The 21,287-nt window shown below is 41.9% G+C and overlaps 1 protein-coding gene across 1 annotated transcript in view; it reads left to right on the plus strand.

The window, feature by feature from the left end:
• The first annotated feature begins 2,668 nt into the window (after window positions 1-2,668).
• The window catches only part of ANKRD55 (ankyrin repeat domain 55), a 48,876-nt gene continuing 30,257 nt past the window's right edge, over window positions 2,669-21,287 (plus strand). The window contains exons 1-5 of the mRNA XM_061372077.1: window positions 2,669-3,099; window positions 11,155-11,277; window positions 13,118-13,248; window positions 15,321-15,430; window positions 18,710-18,770. Coding sequence (XP_061228061.1) covers window positions 3,060-3,099; window positions 11,155-11,277; window positions 13,118-13,248; window positions 15,321-15,430; window positions 18,710-18,770 — 465 coding nt within the window. The 5' untranslated portion in view covers window positions 2,669-3,059. The remainder of the gene's footprint in view (window positions 3,100-11,154; window positions 11,278-13,117; window positions 13,249-15,320; window positions 15,431-18,709; window positions 18,771-21,287) is intronic.

A 21,287-nucleotide genomic window follows, 5' to 3' on the forward strand; every position in this document is an offset into this window, starting at 1 on the left:
GGTGATGGTATCTCTGTTCATTTTGACTGCCATTCACTAGATGACATGCCTTACCAGGCAATACTGAGGCTTGCGACACACCCGTGAAGAAAGCAGGGAAACGCTCAGCTGCTGCAGCTGCTGGCCTGCGGTGCGGGCTGCTGGCAGTGCTCCTTACAGATGGGGGCACTGCTACTCCAGGCGCTCTGCGAAGGCACAGCATCCTTCCTGCAAAGCTCTGCCTGTGTCAGGGTGAAAATGCATGCAGAACCCTTGCCCACATGCGCTGTCTTCTGCAGGGGCACCATAAGAGCAGATGTTTAAGCTGGTCTATGCTCATGTTGGCAATGAGGCACAGAGCGGGTTCTGTCTGCCAGCTGGAAGCACTCGATAAGATCTCTCAGTCTCCCCAATGCCAGCCGTCAACCCTGCTCTGCACCCCTGTAAATAACATTTACATAGCATTTGGTATATGTTTTGCCCATTCTCTGTTGTCTCACCACAAATTTTGCATGCACCTAATGAAACAACAGTTAGAAAGAGAAGAGTTAACTACCTGACATACAGTCAAATGCCAATGCACTGGCAAATGTGGGCAAACAAACAAAAACACAGTGTTTCTGATACTTGTTTTTTGGCATTTTTCTTTACCAGGGCTTTCTTCCACTAATTGCAACCCCAAAAAAACCAGCTACTCCTGACAGCATAAGAAAGATGTAAATTAACAAATTAAAGCTGTCATCTTTACCTGCTTTAACAAATTAGAGCTGTCATCAGGATCTACCTCTTTTGTGGGTTAGTTGTCCATAGCCAGGGTTTCTTTCACAGCCACTGAGCACAGGCGGTCCTGACAAATTTGGAGACATCTTCTTTAACTTCTAAAGAAGAAATAAAAAGACACTTCCAGAAAAGTCAGTGACTCAAGTCCAGCTCCCAGTCTTGGGGTTTCTGGCAACCTCTGAGCTTTGACATGCTCACCATAGCTGAGACACACAGCTGTGTTCACATGGTGCTCGTACCTACAATGGGGAAAGCTGTTTTGCTCAAGCACTGGCCTTGATTTTTTTCTGATGGATGTAGAGGACAGAAGTTGCTGACCTTCAAACACATTTTGTCTTCATGGGCTGTGGACACTTATCTCAAAAGAGGTGCCTATCTTTCCTATAGCTGAAGGCAGGCTGAGCCCTTGGCATATGCACACAATGCCATAATGAGTATTCTATTCCATTTGGGACCCATGAGGAGTCAGCTGCGTACCTGAGTACCTGGGCGTTTCTCCCCAAAATTACCTGGCCTCATACCTTCAATGCACCTCATGCCCAGGCAAATACACTGCAAGAGACTGGACCAGTAATCTCCAAAGCCCACTGCTTCCATCTCAGGAGCAAAACGGAAGGACAGAGACACAGTAATGATAAATGGGCAGGTTAAACTGTGAGCATTTGATTGGTCAGACTAGATAGAGACAGCTGGAGCTGACCATCTGCATAACTAATACTCTGTTCACAGATCTCACTTGTTACATAGTGGACCCTTCCTTAATATAAAAAAGGCCTGAGGTGAGCCATAGCCAGTAGCAGGGAAAAGAAACGGAGCCAGTCTCTGGCTCCAGTCCCACCACATGCTTCTCCTCAGTTAAGGACACTTGAACAGGTCACACTGCCACATTTTTGAGAATTTCAGCTGTGGTCTGTCATTTGAAGCTGTTGAGGCTGTGCTCCTTCCTGGACCCACTGTCTATTCCCAAACACATCATTTAGATTAAGGTTCAGCAGCAGATGTTTGGGATGTGAATCAGCTCCAGATACAACTCCTACAGTAGCCAAATGTACTTTATATTCCTAACATCCACTGTAGTCACGGGAATCGGTCAAAACACGAGTACAGAATAAACACAGTGAATAAAATCTAGGGTCTTCTTATGCTGACCAAACCTAGGGTTAGCTTTAGTATAGGTCCTGTTTGTGCTTTGAGTTTCAAAAGTGTCTTGTTTTTTTGAATTTTTGTATATTAGTTTGCATTATTCTACAGTAGTTATGTGTTTCTTCCAGTGCATCGGTGCTAAGCAAAATTGTTCTATCCCTCCCATCTACCAACCCCTAGGCACTGCTGGTGACCCACTGCTCCAGGTGAATTTCAAGTCAGCCCATTCATTGTTATTTCTCCCACAGAGACAACACAGCAAAAAGCAAAGCTCACTAGAGTCGTGTCCCCCCCCAGCCCTTTGCGGTACAGAGTCTGAGTCCCAACTCAGGGAGGCAGAGGCCCAGTCAAAAAAATAGGGTGGAGATGTTGGTCTACTGTTAGTTTGGCAAACATTAGGTTTGGAGCATCCGCTGTGAACTATTATACCTATTGTGCTATGCTGTTGGAGCTATCACTATGCACTTCAGCCATGGTAATGTGTTCTCAGTTATTATCCCTTCATGAAACGTACTTTAACTGTAACTGGATGGCACTAAACTAAGGTAGAAAGGGCTTGTTAATTTATGTTCTCTGTGCAGGAGTTAACCAGAAATTGGGTAATCTCTGAAAACATCACTTCACAAGCCTTCCTCAGACACATGCTGACAGCACAGTGGTACAGGCAGCCTGCCTACAGGGCTGTCGGTGAATGGAGCACATGCCACTTGGCTGGCACAGTGAGGATGTCTGCATCCAACCTGCGCTGGCAGCTCTGCACATGCTCTGTCTGACAGCCCAGTCCCACTCACCCTCTGAGGCTTGTTTTCTACGGGCAGAGCTCTGCTGCTGAGGCTGGGTAGCTGCAGCATCTCTCAGAGCTGCTCATAGGCAGTTTCACTCACTGAAGCTAAGACGTTTTTCAGAAGCTCAGTTAAGCTTCCAGGGATCTCATTTGAAGAGGGTGCATAGCAAACAGAATATACCATTCCCATTAGGATAGTGATAATGTCCTCGCTTTGACAACAATCTTCAGCGGTAAAGCAAGTTCAATTCTCTCACAAGAAGACTGGCGACAGCTACCGTTGCATTATTTACTATTATATATGGGATGCTTCCCTGAAAACCCTGGAGATGTCATTTGTGTGGTCTGGTTGTAAATAATGAGATAGACCACAATGGATTTCAGTACCTCATCAGTGTTTGATCAGCACAGAGGTAAGTGACCTGCTACTAATTTCAAAATCTTCTGGTCCTCCCATACATCCCATCAAATGCACAAGGATTACTTGACAGAATTAATAACAACAATTTTTGGAAAAGATTACGTCTCACAGAGATTTATTTTGGTTACATGTGAAGGAATTTCTTTATTCAGATTTAGACATGGGTATTTCAGCCTATTGCTGCAGTATTTTCTTTTTAAATAATATTTTTTCGGCAGAATAGTAAGAGCATCAAATTTCTGCTTAGCATCAAGAGATGTATGTATAAATTTATATTAGGTATTGGTCTTCATGTATGTGGATATATATAAAAAATGCCATATTAGCAAACAGAGCAGTTTAAAATGGAGTAAAAATTTAAGAAAAAAATATTTTCCCAAGTTTACTAGTTTGTGTACATTGAAAGGACTAGATGCTGTCAAGTGATCAGCCTTGCTTCAGGAAATCTTAGCTGTATAGGTAAGTATTGCTGTAACCGTGAGTTTAAATCATTTTTTAAATCCCCAACATGAAGATATTCTACATGGTAACGTTGCTATGGAAATATGAATGTCTCTTTGTTTTCTGTTTTTTAAGTTAAACATTTGAATTTCATGTCACTGTTTGCCAGTGCAACCTTTTGTGTCTTACGGCTTAATCTACTCAGAGGAGCGTAGTGGCAGTCCTTTTATGTTCCCAAAGCAGGTAGCTGTCATTGCTTGTTTACATGTGTTGCAACAAATCTCTCTTTAAGTCAGCTTGCCAAAATTATTTGCTTGCAGGGGCTACAGTTTCTCGTGCATACCTGCAAAGTGTCCGAGCTGACATGGGTGCTTGCCTACGGCTCTACTTTTGAGCTTGCCTATGCTGCTTTGGTGTACCCACAGTAAAAACACTCCATGTAGAGCAGTGGACTTAAAGCTGCCTTTCAGCCACAGTAGTGCTCAAAGCCTGAAGCAAGTCTTGAGAGCACACCATCCCAGACAGAGCCCCACCCCGAGCAGACAGGGAGCAGTGGGAAGCCATCAAGTAAAACTGAGTGACAAAAGGCAAAAAAATCCTACCAGCAAGGATAAATGAGAAAGGGAAGTGCAACAGGAGAAGGGGGATCTGTACTGCAGGAATAGAGACAGGTGCCCCAAGGTCATGTGTGAGTCACGTATGGAGCATTTTCCCAAACAGGACAGAGGTGTGGGGCTGACTGAGCTGCTGAAGCTCCAAACAGCCATTCTAAAACTCTCTGTCTGCATGCACAAGTATGCTCTGTGCCACACATCGACCCTACAGTGCTCAGACTGGGAAAGCAGAGGGGAAACCCTGAACAGTCAGTGCTAGGGGGATGGCTGCCAGGGAGCCAGTGGCAGTGATGCTGGGTATGAGGATGGAATGTGATCAGGGCTGGGGAATAAGTCAAGTCTCCAGGTGGATAAAGGTGCAGAAAGCAGTGCAGGAGACCACTGACCTTAACTGCCATATATGGATAGAAGTAAGAGAGTTAGGAGGCAACATATGCCTGTACTACCCTTGCTACTGATCAGCAGCCTTTTCTCCTGCCAGGCCACTCTCCATACTGACCTATCCTTATTCCTGTCCAGCATCATCTCCAGGCCCATCTTACACTCCTCTCATACCACCTCCGCAACAAGAGTCCCCTCCAGCTAAATTCGCCATCACCACCACACCAGGGATGCTGGCTTATTAGATGATTTGTGACTTACTGTTTGCCTTCCTTGACAGCTGTGCTGTGTGGGAGGCAGATGGAGAGCAGCAGCAAGCAGCACACAGTAATGGGACAGTGAAACCACTGGTTATCATGCAAAGAAAGTGATATTCAAAATATACAGCCTGTGGTGGATTTTATCTGAACAGCACGTTAATGTCTCATCACATTACTGATACAAGCAGGCACAATTTTTTTAGTAAGGAGAAAGGGAGTATCTTTCATTGGCATGATTTATAACAGTGAAAGAATACACATGAGTGAATGAATGATCATCATTCAAACACACCAGATCAATCTGTTGGTCCAGTAAAGTAATTCAACCCTCCCTACAAACCTTTCTCCACCCCAAATATCGGGAAACTATCCCAGTTACAGATCAAATGAACAGTATCCCAGGCTTGAAAAGCATACTGTCTCTTTACAACACTTCCTATGGTACAGCTCATTAATATAATACCTACCAGTATTAACAGCAGAGCAAGTTATAATTCTCAAAAACTGCACTTACACACATCCTGCTGACCCTTGACACTGACATGCTGAAATCAAATAAACTGCCTAGTACTGTGTGCTACTGATGAGCTGTGGGAAATCACATACGGCATTTGGCTACCAGTGAAAAGAAGGCGGCTTATAGGAAAGAGGGGAGTAAATAATATACACCAATATTTCTCCTTCACAATGAACATAAATTACACTGTATTCTGGCCTTCTGTTTTCAAAACCTACTGTTTTAGCAAGGTTGAAATCAATCATTGTCAAGACCATGTAAAATAAGCTACAGCAAATTCCAATGCAGGAGAAAGCACACACTTACATACCTCCAATGTGTGCTTTGTAAAACAACACATCAGCCAACACAGCAAATCGTGTAGAGCATGCATTCATCACAGGAGAGTCTGAGGAGAACTAATTTCACAAGCAGTGTAATTTCATTGCTCTGAATCCTGTGATCATTCTGCTTGTATCTTTATATAAACCCTTTCCTAACCAAAATTACTTTGCCTTAAAGGAATCACGTATTTTCAAAATACTGCACTTTATTTCAGATAAATCGGCTTTTAAGATTGATTTTTTCTGGGGATTGTAGCTACAAAAGCTGCCACAACCTGTATGTCATTTGGTCTATTCACTAAGATTCTTCCAGATCTTTCCATGCCACTGCTGTTCTAGCCTGCATTTTCTCTCTATCCTTGCTCCATACATGGGCTCTCAGTTGGACCTTCTGCCTTCCTGAAGCTGACAGCTTCTTTTTACCAGTAGCACAGCAATTTTTCAAAATAAAACATAAATGTATCTGAGATGGCACCAGTATTCACTGGCATTTACAGAACTGCAAAACAATAAATGAAGTAATGCTAACACATTTGAGGATGGAGAGTCAGGCATTTGGCTATTCACAACCCCTTTATCCCACTTAGTGCTGATGCCCCAGTCACAGCTGAGTTCCCCAGCAGGTTAAGCTCACAAAGGGGGACACAAGTGCTCAGTACCTCACTGTCACCTTCTGCAGAACACCCATTCTGCATGCCCAGGGATGTGTCTGCAAAATTAAACAGCCTACAAGCTTTGTGCTTATGCCCCCTTATTCCTTGTTGGGGTAAGCTGCAGGAAGATGAAGCAGGAGAAATTACATCCTGGCATTTCCTACTCCCTGCCATCTGAAGCATCAGAATACCACATATCTATCTTCCTCATAGCCTCCTACTCAATGCTCATGTTCAAGACACCCCACTTAAAATCATGTCACCCTATAGAAATTGAGTTAGTGTCAGTCTACCTTATGTCAGATGCACAGTGTGGGTGCTCATCAAGTCCTCCTGGCCCAGTCTCCCTCACCAACAGGGTGACAGCCTGGTTCCTCTGCATTTTCTAGCTCTGACAGCTAGGATTCGGCTGGGAAAGTTGGGGCTCTTCAGCCTGGAGAAGAGAAGGCTGCGTGGAGACCTCATAGCAGCCTTCCAGTATCTGAAGGGGGCCTATAGGGATGCTGGGGATGGACTCTTCATTAGAGACTGTAGTGGTAGGACAAGGGGTAATGGGTTAAAACTTAAACAGGGGAAGTTTAGATTGGATATAAGGAGAAAATTCTTTCCTGTTAGGGTGGTGAGGCACTGGAATGGGTTGTCCAGGGAGGTTATGAATGCTTCATCCCTGGCAGTGTTCAAGGCCAGGTTGGATGAGGCCTTGGGTGATATGGTTTAGAGCGAGGTGTCCCTGTCCATGGCAGATGGGTTGGAACTTGATGATCTTAAGGTCCTTTCCAACCCTAACTATTCTATGATTCTACAGGGAACTGTGAATCTTGGATGTGGCTTCATGCCACTGTAGCTTAAGAAGAGTGGAGCTCATGATCTGTAAGCACAGGCATGGGGAAAGCTTCAATCATTCATCCATTTATTTAGTTTTCAAGATGAAATCCATCCACGGGTCCTGAAGGAGCTGGCAAATGAAGTTGCTAAGCCACTGGACATCATATTTGAAAAATCATGGCAGTCAGCTGAAGTTCCCGATGACTGGAAAAAGGGGAATATAACCCCTATTTTCAGGAAGGGGAAAATGGATGACCCAGGGAAATACAGACCAGTCAGTCTCACCTCTGTGCCTGGCAAAATCTTCGAGCACATTCTCCTGGAAGGCATGCTAAGGCACATGAAAAACAACAAAGTGCTTGGTGACAGCCAGCATGGCTTCACCAAGGGGAAATCCTGCCTGACCAATTTGGTGGCCTTCTATGATGGGGCTATGGAACTGATGGACAGCGGTAAAGCAGTTGATGTCATCTACCTGGACTTGTGCAAAGCGTTCGACACTGTCCCACACGACATCCTTGTCTCTAAATTGGAGACACATCAGTTTGATGGATGGACCACTCGGTGGATAAAGAACTGGCTGGATGGACGCATGCAAGGAGTTGTGGTCAATGGCTCAGTGTCCAGCTGGAGACCAGTAACGAGTGGTGTCCCTCAGGGATCGGTGTTGGGACCGGTCTTGTTTAACATCTTCATCGCTGACATAGACAGTTGGATTGAGTGCGCCCTCAGCAAGTTTGCCGATGACACCAAGCTGTGTGGTTTGGTTGATACGCTGGAGGAAAGGAATGCCATCCAGAGGGACCTTGACACGCTTGTGAGGTGGGCTGATGCCAACCTCATGAAGTTTAACCATGCCAAGTGCAAGGTCCTACACCTGGGTCGGAGCAATCCCAGGCACAGCTACAGGATGGGCAGAGAAGAGATTCAGAGCAGCCCTGCGGAGAAGGACTTGGAGGTGCTGGTCGATGAGAAAATGAACATGAGCCGGCTTCAGTGTGTGCTTGCAGCCCCGAAAGCCAACCGTATCCTGGGCTGCATCAAAAGGAGCGTGACCAGCAGGTCAAAGGAGGTGATCCTGCCCCTGTACTCTGCTCTCATGAGACCTCACTTGGAGTATTGTGTGCAGTTCTGGTGTCCTCAACATAAAAAGGACATGGATCTGTTGGAACAAGTCCAGAGGAGGGCCACGAGGATGATCAAGGGACTGGAGCACCTCCCGTATGAAGATAGGCTGAGAAAGTTGGGGCTGTTCAGCCTGGAGAAGAGAAGGCTGCGTGGAGACCTCATAGCAGCCTTCCAGTATCTGAAGGGGGCCTATAGGGATGCTGGGGATGGACTCTTCATTACGGACTGTAGTGATAGGACAAGGGGTAATGGGTTAAAACTTAAACAGGGGAAGTTTAGATTGGATATAAGGAGGAAATTCTTTCCTGTTAGGGTGGTGAGGCACTGGAATGGGTTGCCCAGGGAGGTTGTGAATGCTCCATCCCTGGCAGTGTTCAAGGCCAGGTTGGATGAGGCCTTGGGTGATATGGTTTAGAGCGAGGTGTCCCTGCCCATGGCAGGAGGGTTGGAACTTGATGATCTTAAGGTCCTTTCCAACCCCAACTATTCTATGATTCTATGCTTCTTCTCCTCATGCAGCAGGATAATTGCTCTGGGAAAAGCAGATGCAACCCAGCACAAGCAAAGGCACAGGGGAGAAGGTGTTTTAGTTTTAGTTAGATGAGAAGGGGTAGAAGGAGTCAGGGACCCACATGCAGTTTTGTTCTCATGTCCTCATCTTCCTACCATCCTGACCTCTGGGTAAGCACATGCTCTGCTTGGGAGATGGAGAGCTTCTTTTTGTGGGTGGATTGCTCCCTCCTGACTCACAGTAGGAAGATTTAACAGTGCTTACAAGGCTAAACAGCAAAAAGTATGAAATTTACATGTGTAGTGCATGAAACGAGGTGAGGGTCCCTTTGATCCACTGTGTATCTCAGTATATCTAATGGTTTCTTTCCCAATGTCAGCAGCTTCTTCTCTGTACCATTCCCATATAACAAGCACCACATGCAGCTGTGAGAAGAGCTTATGCTGGTGCTTGTGGCTGGCAAGTGTACCTCCAGAGGCTGGCCAAGAGGAGCAGCACCAGTGATGAACCTCTGCCTTGTCTCCTTGCCTTCCGCCCAGCCCACACTACACCCCTCTTTGAGTAAGGCACTAGCTCAGACCTGAGGTTGTTACTAACATGTCTTTGCTGAGCTTGCCGATTGTGAGAGCAGTCTGCAGATCTGGCATGATAAGGAATTCTGATTAATGGGCTCTGTGGTAAAGTCACTTCTTTTTTTGTATACTAGTCACTGTTGATGACTCTTGAGAGGCAATGACTCTTAGTGTCTCCTGATCTCCCAAGCACACAAGTCAAAGCTTCTGAGCCAAATAAACAGTTCTCTCAGTGATAGACTACCCAGTAGAATAAAAAACAAGTTAACATTTTTAATTTACAAACCTTATCAAATGTGTTATTTAAAAGATAAGTAGAAGAAAGAAAAGAAATCAAATTTTCTTCAGTTAAGAGGCGATAGAGAGAGAATCTGTGCACTGGTGAAGACAAATTTAACATCAGCTTTCAAGTTTTCCCAAGCCCACAGTAAGAGCTCTGGCTGTCTAACCTTTCCCAGGGTAAGGGATGATTGTGTTTCCATGGAAGCCAAGTTTTGAAGTCGAGAGTGATTATTGCATCCTGGGGAGAAGGTCAAATGTGGGGAATTGCACAGGGCTGAAAACCCCAGTGTGGAGCTCAGGCAGGTTCAGCTGTGGCAATATCTGATCACAATGTGAATTGTGTGTCTAATACTTTGAAGTTATCTTTAAAAACCTTTTCTCATTCAAAACATACATACGTTCATATATATATGAAAATGCAATATTTTATTATGAAAAAGACTTTATTAACTTTTCAAATTCTCTTTAAGCCATGTCTCATTTTTCTGTACAGTTATGCCATCTCCAGAAGACATGAGAGTAAGGATAAGCCACCAGTCACTTGCTCTGTGGCTCCTTTGATCAGCTCTCTAGTGTGATTTAGGCATTAGTTTTACTTTCTCCTACTTACAAGGTAGTTCAGTGGCTGGAGAAATGCTACGGTCTGTAGCTCTGGCCCTCAGCCACAGCGAAGAACACAGCTCACTGCAGCTGTTCTTATTGATTTAATAGAGATCAGAAACTCTAAAATTAAGCATGAGACTGTGGCTGACCAAAAATACATAGCTAGAGCATTTTACCATTATGACAGATTTGCCCCTACACCAAAAAAATCAACTCTTTCAACTCCTGGACTTAACAGGTTTATAATCCACTTGAAGTCAAAGGAGGTGTAGGCATGTGGGACATGGGATGATCAGTGTCTAAGGAAGTTACAAGCAAAAAAATACAGAATCATCACATTAATTTCTCTAGAAACAAAATTCTGAGGAGTATTTAGGAACAGGTCCTTCAAGGCATCTGCTTTAAATAATACCTCATACTCTCACTGCCAAACAAAATAACCCCCCCTGGTTCCAACTAATATTCCACCATTCTTTTCTGTAGGAACTGTTAATACCATTGCTGCCAGAAGTTCACTGAGAAAGTGAATTCCCCTGGATACCGCAGGGAAAGGAAGTGAAAAGCCTCAGTCTTCTGACTGGTGCAAGGATAACACTGAAACTGAAATCAACTGTGTTCTGATTTCATCGTATCTCATAAAAGTATAACAGCGATATTATGAGCTAGTTCAGCTATTCCTTTGTTGTTTCACAAGTTATGTTACATCATAGTTAGGAGAGATGGAAACCTTCCAGAAGTTTTCTTATGTCCTCTCACTGTCGGTGTCTGACAGTTTTTGGAAGAAGTTGTGATGAAAAGCAAGTTTCGATGACTAACAAAAACCACAGGGCTGTTTAGATACACTTTGTTCCACCTCGAGTTATTCAGTCATAAATTTTCACTGTTAATCATTTGTACTTACTCTCTGCTTACTCATGGACATACTCCTCCCCTGCAGGTGATACAGCAGAAGAGGGGGACTTGTCTCTGGTTTACCAAGCAGCAGCTAGTGGCGACGTGAGCACACTAACTGCAGTGATTCGAGAAGATCCTTCCATCCTGGAGTCCTGCGACAGTGAGGGTAAATGAAGGCTGAGCTTCTTCTCATGGGATTAGTTGCTTCAGCTTGCAATGAAATTTTCCATTTTTTTATCCCGATTTTTGTGTTCAGCAAATTATATTTAGTAGCAGATATGGGAAATTTGAGTTATTCTTTGGAACATCCACTGAAAATGCTTAGTTTGGATATTTCTTTCCCGTTCAATTGTAAGATTTTTTTTTATATGGATACAAATACATTGTTGTGCTATAATGGGACAGTACTTTATCATGAATCTATTTTGTCATCTTTAAGGAGATGATGAGAAATTGCCGTGTCATATAAGGAAAGGCAAATGCTACACAGTCTGCACAATGCTAGAGTAGGGAATTTCACTCTTTTGCACTTGTGAAGTATATGTAGAGGCAGTTTGAATGATTTTGTGACATAACTGTTTAAATTACAAACTCAAAGGGTTGATTGCACAGCATGCAATAATCTAAATAATCTGTTTTATCTGTAAGACTGTGTTCCTCTTTCTTTGTGTTCAGGAAACAATTTAATGTTATTACAAAGTGCTGTCCATTGCTTAGGTTTTACATGCCTCTATTCCCCAGTTAGAGCCACAGATCTCTGGACGCTTCTCCCAAAGAAGACTTTGTTTATTCAAAGTATTTTTTTACTGCAGCTTCTTTAAAGGGTCCATATCAGCACTGTCTATTTTAATCTTTACCATCTTTTACCAAGTTACCAATTTTTCTTACACTTTAAGCCAGACATCCTATTATCTTTAAAACACCTATTGGGTCAGTAGGAAAAATACTTACTCAAGCTAAAATGCTCCCAGTCCAGGCCCTTAAGAGGAGAGGGACGGTATGAAGGGCTGTGGGCGGAGATGGACTGATCAGCAAATGGAAGTATTTCAGCTCCAGGAGAAACTTGTTTACTTCATTGCACATACAGATGTAACTAAACACCAGTCTTGAAAGACAAATGTATGGCTCATATCCTGCCTGTATGGCACAGTCTGCATAACCTCAGGTTGGGTAGTACACATTAGCTCAACAGTCTTACTGAATCCAGCAAGAATAATTACTCTTCAGTTGTGCCTGAAGTTTCTAGTAGTTTTACAGCTTTCAAAATTCATGTTTACTCCCAGTTTATTAATTTCAAATTGTTTTGGCAGATTCTGCAGGAAAATCTCTTGATGTTATTCACTAGTTAATAGAATGGAAGGAAGAGGAAGCAATTGAAAGATATCATAATATTTCATTATGAAATTTGAGTATTAGGCTTGAATGTAGATTTCAAAGTTTTTTCCAGCACAGAAATTGTTGCAGAATATTAAAAAAGTTCTCATGACAACACAAAAGAAAATATTCTAGGGCAAACACAGCCTTTAAAATAAGTTGCTGTCTGCGTAAAGTGTCAATTCACATACATGCACCTTTTCACAGGACAGGGCTTGATTTCATAAGTCTTTTCAGTATGTAGAGACAGGATGAAGCTGGGGTTTGTGAAAATTAGCCAAGCACCGTCTGGCTACTAGTCACTCTGCAGAATATCAGCCTCCAAAATGCTATACAAAACCAACAGTTCATATTGGAAGCTTGTCAACAGAAAAACACTTTTCCCTCCAGAAGCAGAGTTAATGAGGCAAAGCTTTTGTTAATGAAGTCATGCTCTTTTTAAAACCAGTGGTCAGTAACTGGCATAGCAGTTACTTCCTGCCTACGAAAAGCTGAGTACAGCTGTTGGAACAGTTGTCAGTGAAAGGATTTGTTACTCTGCCAGTACTAACATTAGCAACTAAGAAAATATCTCTAGCTTATGGCTTTGACAAAATACAAATTGTAAAAGAACATTTGACTTTCTTCCCCAGGTTGCACACCTTTGCTGCATGCTGTGTCAGGACGCCAGGTTGATACAGTGAAGCTTCTGTTGAAGATGGGAGCCAATATTAATACTCAAGATGCTTGTGGACGTACCAGTTTATGTCTGGCAACTTATCTGGTACCAAAGCTTGGGGGAGAAGTATGGAAAGATAGATGGAGTAAAGGGAGTAAATGTGCAGACCAAATAAGATTTCTGCTTATACTACAGAAAGAAAACAAGTGCAAAATATTTATAGACAAGAGTGAAATTTTAAATTTTACTATAATGCAAAGCTGATGATTATTGGAAAAGGATCAGGACTCGTGTCAGAGTGTCCTTTCTCTTTCAGGTTGTAAAATTAGTGCATGGTATGGGGATCTCACTAGGTCCAGGGTCCTCTGTGTGGTTTCAAGAAAGCCACTTACTTCTGTTGCACTTGCTGTTGCACTTGCTTCTGTTGCAGTAGAAAGTCCACTCTTATTCTCAATATGCAGATTAACTTCACCCCCCACTGTCAGCATCAGATATTTATGCTCCAGACAGAGCACTTCTATCTCAAAATCTGGTTGTCAGCAGGCATGTTTTACTGTGCACCACATGAGCCAGAGCATGATGGACCTTGGATGGCAAGGTTAAGAATTTGAGTTCAAGGTGGTGCAGGCACCAGTGCAGACACTAAGATCGTAAGCAATGCAGCCCCTGAGTCAACCCACATGCAAATGACAACTGGCAGCCATCCCGTTTTGAAGTTTGGGAAGGGAGATGTGGTGATCTATGAAGTACACAAGGATGATCCTCTTGTCTTTAGTCTTCTACTCCTTGCTGGAGGTAATTCAGAAGTCAGCGAAAGGATGGGAACCAAGTTAGTTGGGCAAAGGGCTGCCATTATTAGTTGGACAGAAAGGAGGAAGGACTGCTCACCTATGGTGCATAGTATGAGTTACGGCTGGATGACAGCCAGTTCATTTAAACAGATACCATGGCAGCCTGATTAAACTACTTCCCTTGCTATGGAAACATCTAGTTTCTTCCTGCAAGTTCAGGGCAAAAACAATGCTTCTGCTCAGCTACACAATATTAGGCCAGAAAATAAGTGTGGAAAATTGCAAAACAGGCAGTCTCATTGAGTGCAAGGAGGATGCCCCACTTTTTTGAGAATAAAAATTTCCTCTGCCAGATATTTTTAAAAAATCCCATAATTAGTGTCATGCTCCTTTTTTCCTTCCTCTTTTCCCAGAGGGGAAAAAATATTCTTTGGCAAAAAAAAAAAAAAAAAAAAAAAAAAGAAATGACTGGAAAAGATTTAAACCACCCAGGCTTTGAAGTTTCCATTTCTGTTTCTGTGATGAGTATAATCAGAGGTCTAGGGAGCATTTGGCTGTGATGTCTGTGCAGGGAACTGAATTCAGCAGAGCTCTACAGTCACAATCACATGCAGAATTTGGTGGCCTTCTACTTCCACCACCAGCTACAACAGGGCTGCTCTGATTCCATTATTCCACACCTCTTCCTTATAAATGCTGGTAATGTCAATCTGATGTAGCTCATACAGGAGGGAATGGCCTTTATCGATTGCCTGCAGAGGACTGAAAAAAAGGAAACTCATGCTTGATTTCCTGGGATTTAAGTATACACTGAAAGATTTATGCCGTTGCAACCAGGTTGTTTACTTGCTTTTTTGCTGAGTTGATCAATAGAAGGTTTTAGGCCAAGCACTGATTAATCCCATCTGTTTTGGTGTTGTTTTCAGTCTAATGCTGTCACTAGTTCAAACTTCTGCAATAGTGTTTGTAAGACCACACTCTAAGGCTTTTTACTATTGATCTGCCATCCCTGCTAAAATCTCATCAAGGAAATAAGATTAAGTGCTCATGTTTCCGGTTTAATCTAGCATAATTAAATCCACATGCAGGAATATGTGTAGCATTTCCTAGTGATCCTGCAATTAGCATGTTTTTAACCATTGTTTACTCTGGCAGTATTTGCCACAGCTGCAGAAAAAACAAAATGCAGTGTAAAGAAAACACAGAAATGAATGGCTGACCTAGTATGATGAGATTTGTGCTCCAATGGGAAACTGCTCTCAGTGCTGAGACCAGTTCCCCTGCTGGCAGAAACAGCTAACAGTAACACCTGGATGCCAGAAGCACCAAAGATCTGTCCTGATGAATTTCACCTTCCTCTCTGACATGCTGTGATCTCTTTTTTAGGGCTGGCTGGAAGGCTGTATCAGCCTGATCAGAAATGGTGCTAAGCAGAACATACCTGACAAAAACGGGAGGTTGCCACTGCATGCTGCTACTGCAGAGCCTGACGTGAGGTATGTCGCAGGCTCCAACAACATTTGCTGGTTGAATTTCAACAGGTAGTCACCAGCACAAGATACCCAGCCTAAAGGGGAGCCCCAGCCAGGAAGATTAGCTGTTACACTTGTGACTTGCTCCTTCGTTTAGTGGCTATTATGAAGGGGGCAGAGAACGAAAAGCACTGTACACGACTTGTGTAGCAGGGATATATGGTCAAGGTGAGGAGCTTGGTTTAAGATCACAGTAGCAGAAGGGGGAAAAAAAAAAGTATAAAAGAGGCTGCAACCCTGGGTTTCCCTTCTGCCATCTCCCCACAAGAAATATTACAAGATATTACTCCTTCTCTGGACTTCTCTGAGTAGCATGGCAAATGTGAGGAAAGTTCTCTACAAGATAACCTCTGTGAGAGCCCCAACTGTAAAGGAAGTGCTAGGTTTGGTGGACTGGCTCATTTTAAGCCACTTTTGCTGAACGTGGAATAACAACTACAGAGTGTCTTCACAAGAAGTCTTAAGAACTTCTTTGTGTCATTCCAGCTTCTGACAATAGGAAGGTCAAAACAAAAACAACAAATTGATTTGTACATTTGAATAAATTCACTTAGAAAAAGCTTTCACAAGTAAATAATGTCTGGAGGTATAAGATGACATTAGAGAGAGGTATAACTTTCAGTATACACAAAATTTTCATGCGACATAATCAATGAGACTACAGTTTTGCTGCTGTCACCACATCAGACCAGCTCAGACCTCCACTGATCTTGCTCCCTAGCCTTTTTCTAACAGCTTTATCAGTTTTTCACATTATCATTGCTTTTCATGCATCACTTGGAGAGAACAGCAAAAGTACAGGTCACTATCATTAAACCAAGCCTACAGGCAGAAGACAAGGTTTGTAAAATACTGTACAGGCTGCTATTTGAAAAGGAACAGTAAATTACAGTAATTTAACAATAATTTAACAGCAGCACACAGGGTTCCCTGAATGATTCTCTCATTCTCCAGAGGTACAGGCAGACCTTTACTCTGCACAGGAATTTACCAGTTCTGTGATTCCGTTTCCTGTGTCTTCTCACTGAGCTTGCACCAGGCCCAGAAGACATGCCTGGAGCACTGAGGGAGAGGCTTTTCCACCACAGTCATTGTCACTCTCTTGAAACCAAAGCTGCTGTCAAAGGGTATATGCAGTGGCCAGCTATGAAATGCTTTTTCAGCTGAGTTTGAAAGCTTGATCAGCCATTTTATGTATTGTTTTAGTAACTGAATTACCTGCTTCAGCACGTTCTACAGAGCCTAAGAGGAAAGGTAAACAGAGAATCCATTCCTGGTCTATGCCTTTTAAAGCAGATATCACAGAAATTTCAGCTGCATGGTGGAATATCCACATATTGTAGTGGTAGCACTTATGTTCCCATAATCTCTAAGGATATAAGTGACCCAGAGTTTGCTGTTGATAGAGATTGTACCCTAAAAGAATGAGATTTCCTTCACATCACTGGTTTTATTGATGATATCTGGGGTTAAACAGAACCATGCATCAGATTATAAAACTGTGATAAATGGGTTTTACCAGCATATTATGGTTATTCAACTTCTTTGCTGCTCACTACTTCTTTTTTACCAAGACCTGTATTTCTGAGACTCTTGAGTCATTGTGCCAAATGACCACAAAATGTCTCTTCCATTTTATAAATTTTTACCAAGCTAATCACAGCAATTCTAAAATACCATCCTTTTTAGAGTTCCTATAGTATGACTCCATTATGCCATCAGCTGTATGATTCAGAAAAGGATGTGCAACACCTTTTTTCTACAAGTATTTGTATCCATATACAAATGGATTTGAAGTCCAAGCAAAGCACTGGCATCTGACCAGTCTTCACCCTTTAGGAATATTCTCGTTAGGAAAATATTCAGTTTGGATTTCTGGCTCCTGAAGACGGTGTTACCAATCACTAAGACTTTCACCTGCAGAATTGCTCAAATCACCCCTAAGCAACCACAAATGTCTTTATTTTGAATAAATTAAATTATCTAGTTGTCATTACCAGGGAGGAAAAAAACATGCTTGACTTGATCTGGTCCACACACCAGAGGACAGTTCCATACAGAAAACATACCGGAAGATGTTGAAGATTGTCCTGATGAAAAGCAGCACAAGATTTTCATTCTGCCTCTTATGCATGTTAATAATGCATGATTGTACACATTTATCTGTGCACTGTCAGTACATTTATCAGAGTTTCATTCTTGACACTTCATCATCTTTTGATTTCCTTGCAAAACAGTATGTCTTTAAACACACTCATATTTTGAAGGTTTCTAGCACATTTACACCTTCAGATGAGACACTGATTTGCAGTACGATCTTACCTAGGAATCCACTAAGGATCAATCTTACCTAGGAATCCACTAAGGATCAATCTTCCCATTTGCCAGAATCATAAGAACTGTACATCCGCATTAGGATCTATGCTATTTGGTTTTGTTGTAGCCTGTGACAGGATGGTCCTTTACCAAGATCTAAACACTTAGCATCCTACTATAAAAAAACACCTTCACCAAACCTATAGTGATTTTAGAATGTCTTCATAGGGATGAAAGGAAAAGAAAAACCAAATCTATGCAGTGTTAAAAGTATTATTGCACTTCGATAATATTTCATGAAACTATTTTATTGTAACTGCTCCCTCCACTAGAGAGGAGTGTTTGTGGTCTATTATTCTATAAAATGTGAATCAATTCACTGCTTTATTTTATATCATAACAATGTCCTATCCCAGCAGACAAACTCCAAGTCCTTGCAAAATACTGTTGGCTTGTGTGTGTAAATATATAGTATGCATGTACACACGCACAATCTTGTACACAGCATCACATAAGTCCAAGAGTTAAGGAGAGTGAAAGATCCTCTTAGAAACTGGTCATTAGCATTTCTCTTTGTTAAAAACTTCATTAAATAGTATGACAATGAATTGCTAAGCTACCAAAAATTTCACACATGCATAGTATTACACACTTTGGTTCCAGTCTGGCAATCAGCACAAGAATTCTTCCTAGGGGATCTGCTTTTAATTCCCAGCATTAAACTTCTGTTTTTACAGTAAGCCATGAAGTCCTCTTGTCTTCTCTAATATGACAAAGCACAGACTTGTCATAGGTCAGACATTCAGACCTATGCCTATCACTAATACCGATTTTTCTTGAAATTGCATGTTTCATTTCTCAAAAAAATGTCTTTTTTTCAGGTTTAGTAGGGACAACAGCACACTGATTATGTCATTGCTTCCACAGGCTTCTGAACGTGCTTCTGCAGAAGTCAAATCTTCATGAAATTAATCATCAGGACAATGAGGTGAGTGATTTTTGTGCTACAAGCCACAGTCTCAGGCTTTGGGGGGCATACAATTCATGCTGCTCAGAAAAAGTCCACTTTAGTATCAATTTTACAATGAACCTATGCACTATGCAAAAATTTCTAGAATGCTTTTGCTGAAATCTGGAAAGCATTATGTCATTTTTCTTACTATACGTGATTCACCGTTAGGTTAATATACCTTTTCCATACACTGCCAACTATGAGGTACACTGAATCAGTCTCTTAACTCAACTTGCCAAGATGTTAATTGCTTTTGATTTTTCTGAAGTTAGACACTGGACTAAACTGTCACCTTTACTAGTCATTAAACTGCTGTTATTAGCAAAAATATTGGCAAGCTGGCATTACACAGAACAGTCATGGAAATAAAAAAATTATACTGTCTTCTGATCCTTAAAGAACTGTGCCCCGCATAAATAAATATATATATATATATATATATATATATATATATATATATAGTATTCATAGAGGAGTATTAACTTCCCAAATGTTTTCTTCTCCTAATAGAGAAGCCAAAACAAGAGAGAGACCCTGGATGTCTTTTTGTATGTTTCTCTTCACTCTAACAATTGTTCAAGAATGTACCTCTTCTCCACTGTGCCAGAGCTGCCACAGAGTTGTTAATTTATCCCGTTCTTATGAACCTTACTTATCCAGTGGATGGTTTGCTGATGCTGCTCACAATCTAAACCAGATGTATGCTTTGTCTTGGTATAGAATTATGTTGCTAATGAATTGCATGGAACTGTGGATCATAATTTCAAGCTGTAATTTTTTGCTGTAATGCACAGCTACATGAAATCTGGAACTTTTAGTCCATCTCACTGTCATTTGGCACTGAGAAGATACTTGTTCAAGTGTGAGTACTAAGCCCTGAACATTTGTTTTTTCTGGGAAAGTATGGATCCTCACAAATGATTTCAGCTAACAGAACTGTTCTTTTGGCATAAAACAGTTCACTTTTCCCATCTTACACTTGAGAAAAACACCCCAATGAATGAATGAATGCATAAACAATACGAAATACATCTGGAGGTTTCACAGTTTCCACAACTGCAGCTTTCTGTGGGTTTACTTATGAGGCCTGTGAGATAACTATGTGAAGAAACTTCCCCTGAATAAGCCTCAAATCTGAGCAAAACAAGTGTCACACTTTATTTCCCACAGCCATTTCTTGGGTTTTCTCCTTTTATGTTCACTATTATTTACAAATGTTTCTTTGGCTGTCTCACCTTTAATATAATATTCTGCTAGACCTTCCGCTTTGACAGTTCTGATATCACTCTCATGCTTCCTCTCACCAACAGTAACCTACCTACAGATGCCATTCAAGGGTGGTATCACCATGCATAGATAGATGGGTGCAGGCTAGACAGCTGTTGCCCACTGCAGCAAGCCCACACATGTGAGCTGCTGCTACAAACAGCTCAATGCTCTTTGCCCAGATGGGTGCTCCAAAAGGACACATGGAATGTATGAATTATTAGAAAAGAAATAGAGAACAAACCAGGAAGCAGTATTATGCTTGAATGTCAGCTGGAGAAGTAATCTGAAAAGGAATATAGGAGAATAAAAATCAACAGAAAAAGACTAGAAAGACAGCAGTAGTTGTTGATAAGCTTCCTTTCATGGGCAGGCTAACTAGAACAAATGAACAAGAACAGGATTTTCACCTTGGCAGCTATGCCAGAGGGGTTATATAAATCCATGGCACAATAAACTTCATGGACAAGTTTGAAAGGTAATTATTATTAACTGGTCTTTTACATCTAAATTGATGGGGACACCTACAGAAATTATCCAGCAGCAGTTAAAAAAAAAAATTAAAAAAAAATTACATTTTACTCTTTGCATCATTAGCCTGTGGAGGTCTGGATTTCATAGGAAGCCTTCAGTCTGATGTCGAAATTTTAGGTGACTGTATGTCAAGCCTTGTTTCTTATAATTTCTCCATAAGCATCTGCTACTGACCTCTCTGAGCTGTGTTCCTGGACTAGAGAGAACTTTGATCCCCACCCACAGTTCTCACACTCCTATGCTACAGCTGACTGCTGGTTACCACAGTAGAAACAGAGAGAAAGTTGATTTTTCAAGGATATTTTGTCCCCGTCAATAGACTGAGAGGGGATGACAGAAACCTGGCTTGGTACACTGTATCTTCTTCTCTTTCAGTGTTTTTTACTGCTGTCCTAGACTAGGGGTAAGGACCTATTTCCTAGCTGGAAATAACTTCAGTGAAGCCTCACTTCACAGCACTCAGATACTGAGTGTCCATCAACAGTACTAAGTCTCTTCTGTCAAAACCTTGGTCCACTGATGTCAGTGGCAGATCTTCCATTAATTTCAGTTAGGGAAAGATTTTACCCACATTTTTGGCTTTACAAAAGCTACCCCCCACACTGAAGCCCTAACTAAAACCAAAACTGCTCTTATTCAACTGCTCTATTTTGTCATCGCCTATACTTAAGACATCTGGAGACTTGAAAAGCC

This window comes from Neopsephotus bourkii, unplaced genomic scaffold, assembly GCF_033783945.1.
Source record: "Neopsephotus bourkii isolate Nb327-2 ecotype Australia unplaced genomic scaffold, CSIRO-AGI_Nbou_v1 NB_1594, whole genome shotgun sequence".
Lineage (NCBI taxonomy): Eukaryota > Metazoa > Chordata > Aves > Psittaciformes > Psittacidae > Neopsephotus > Neopsephotus bourkii.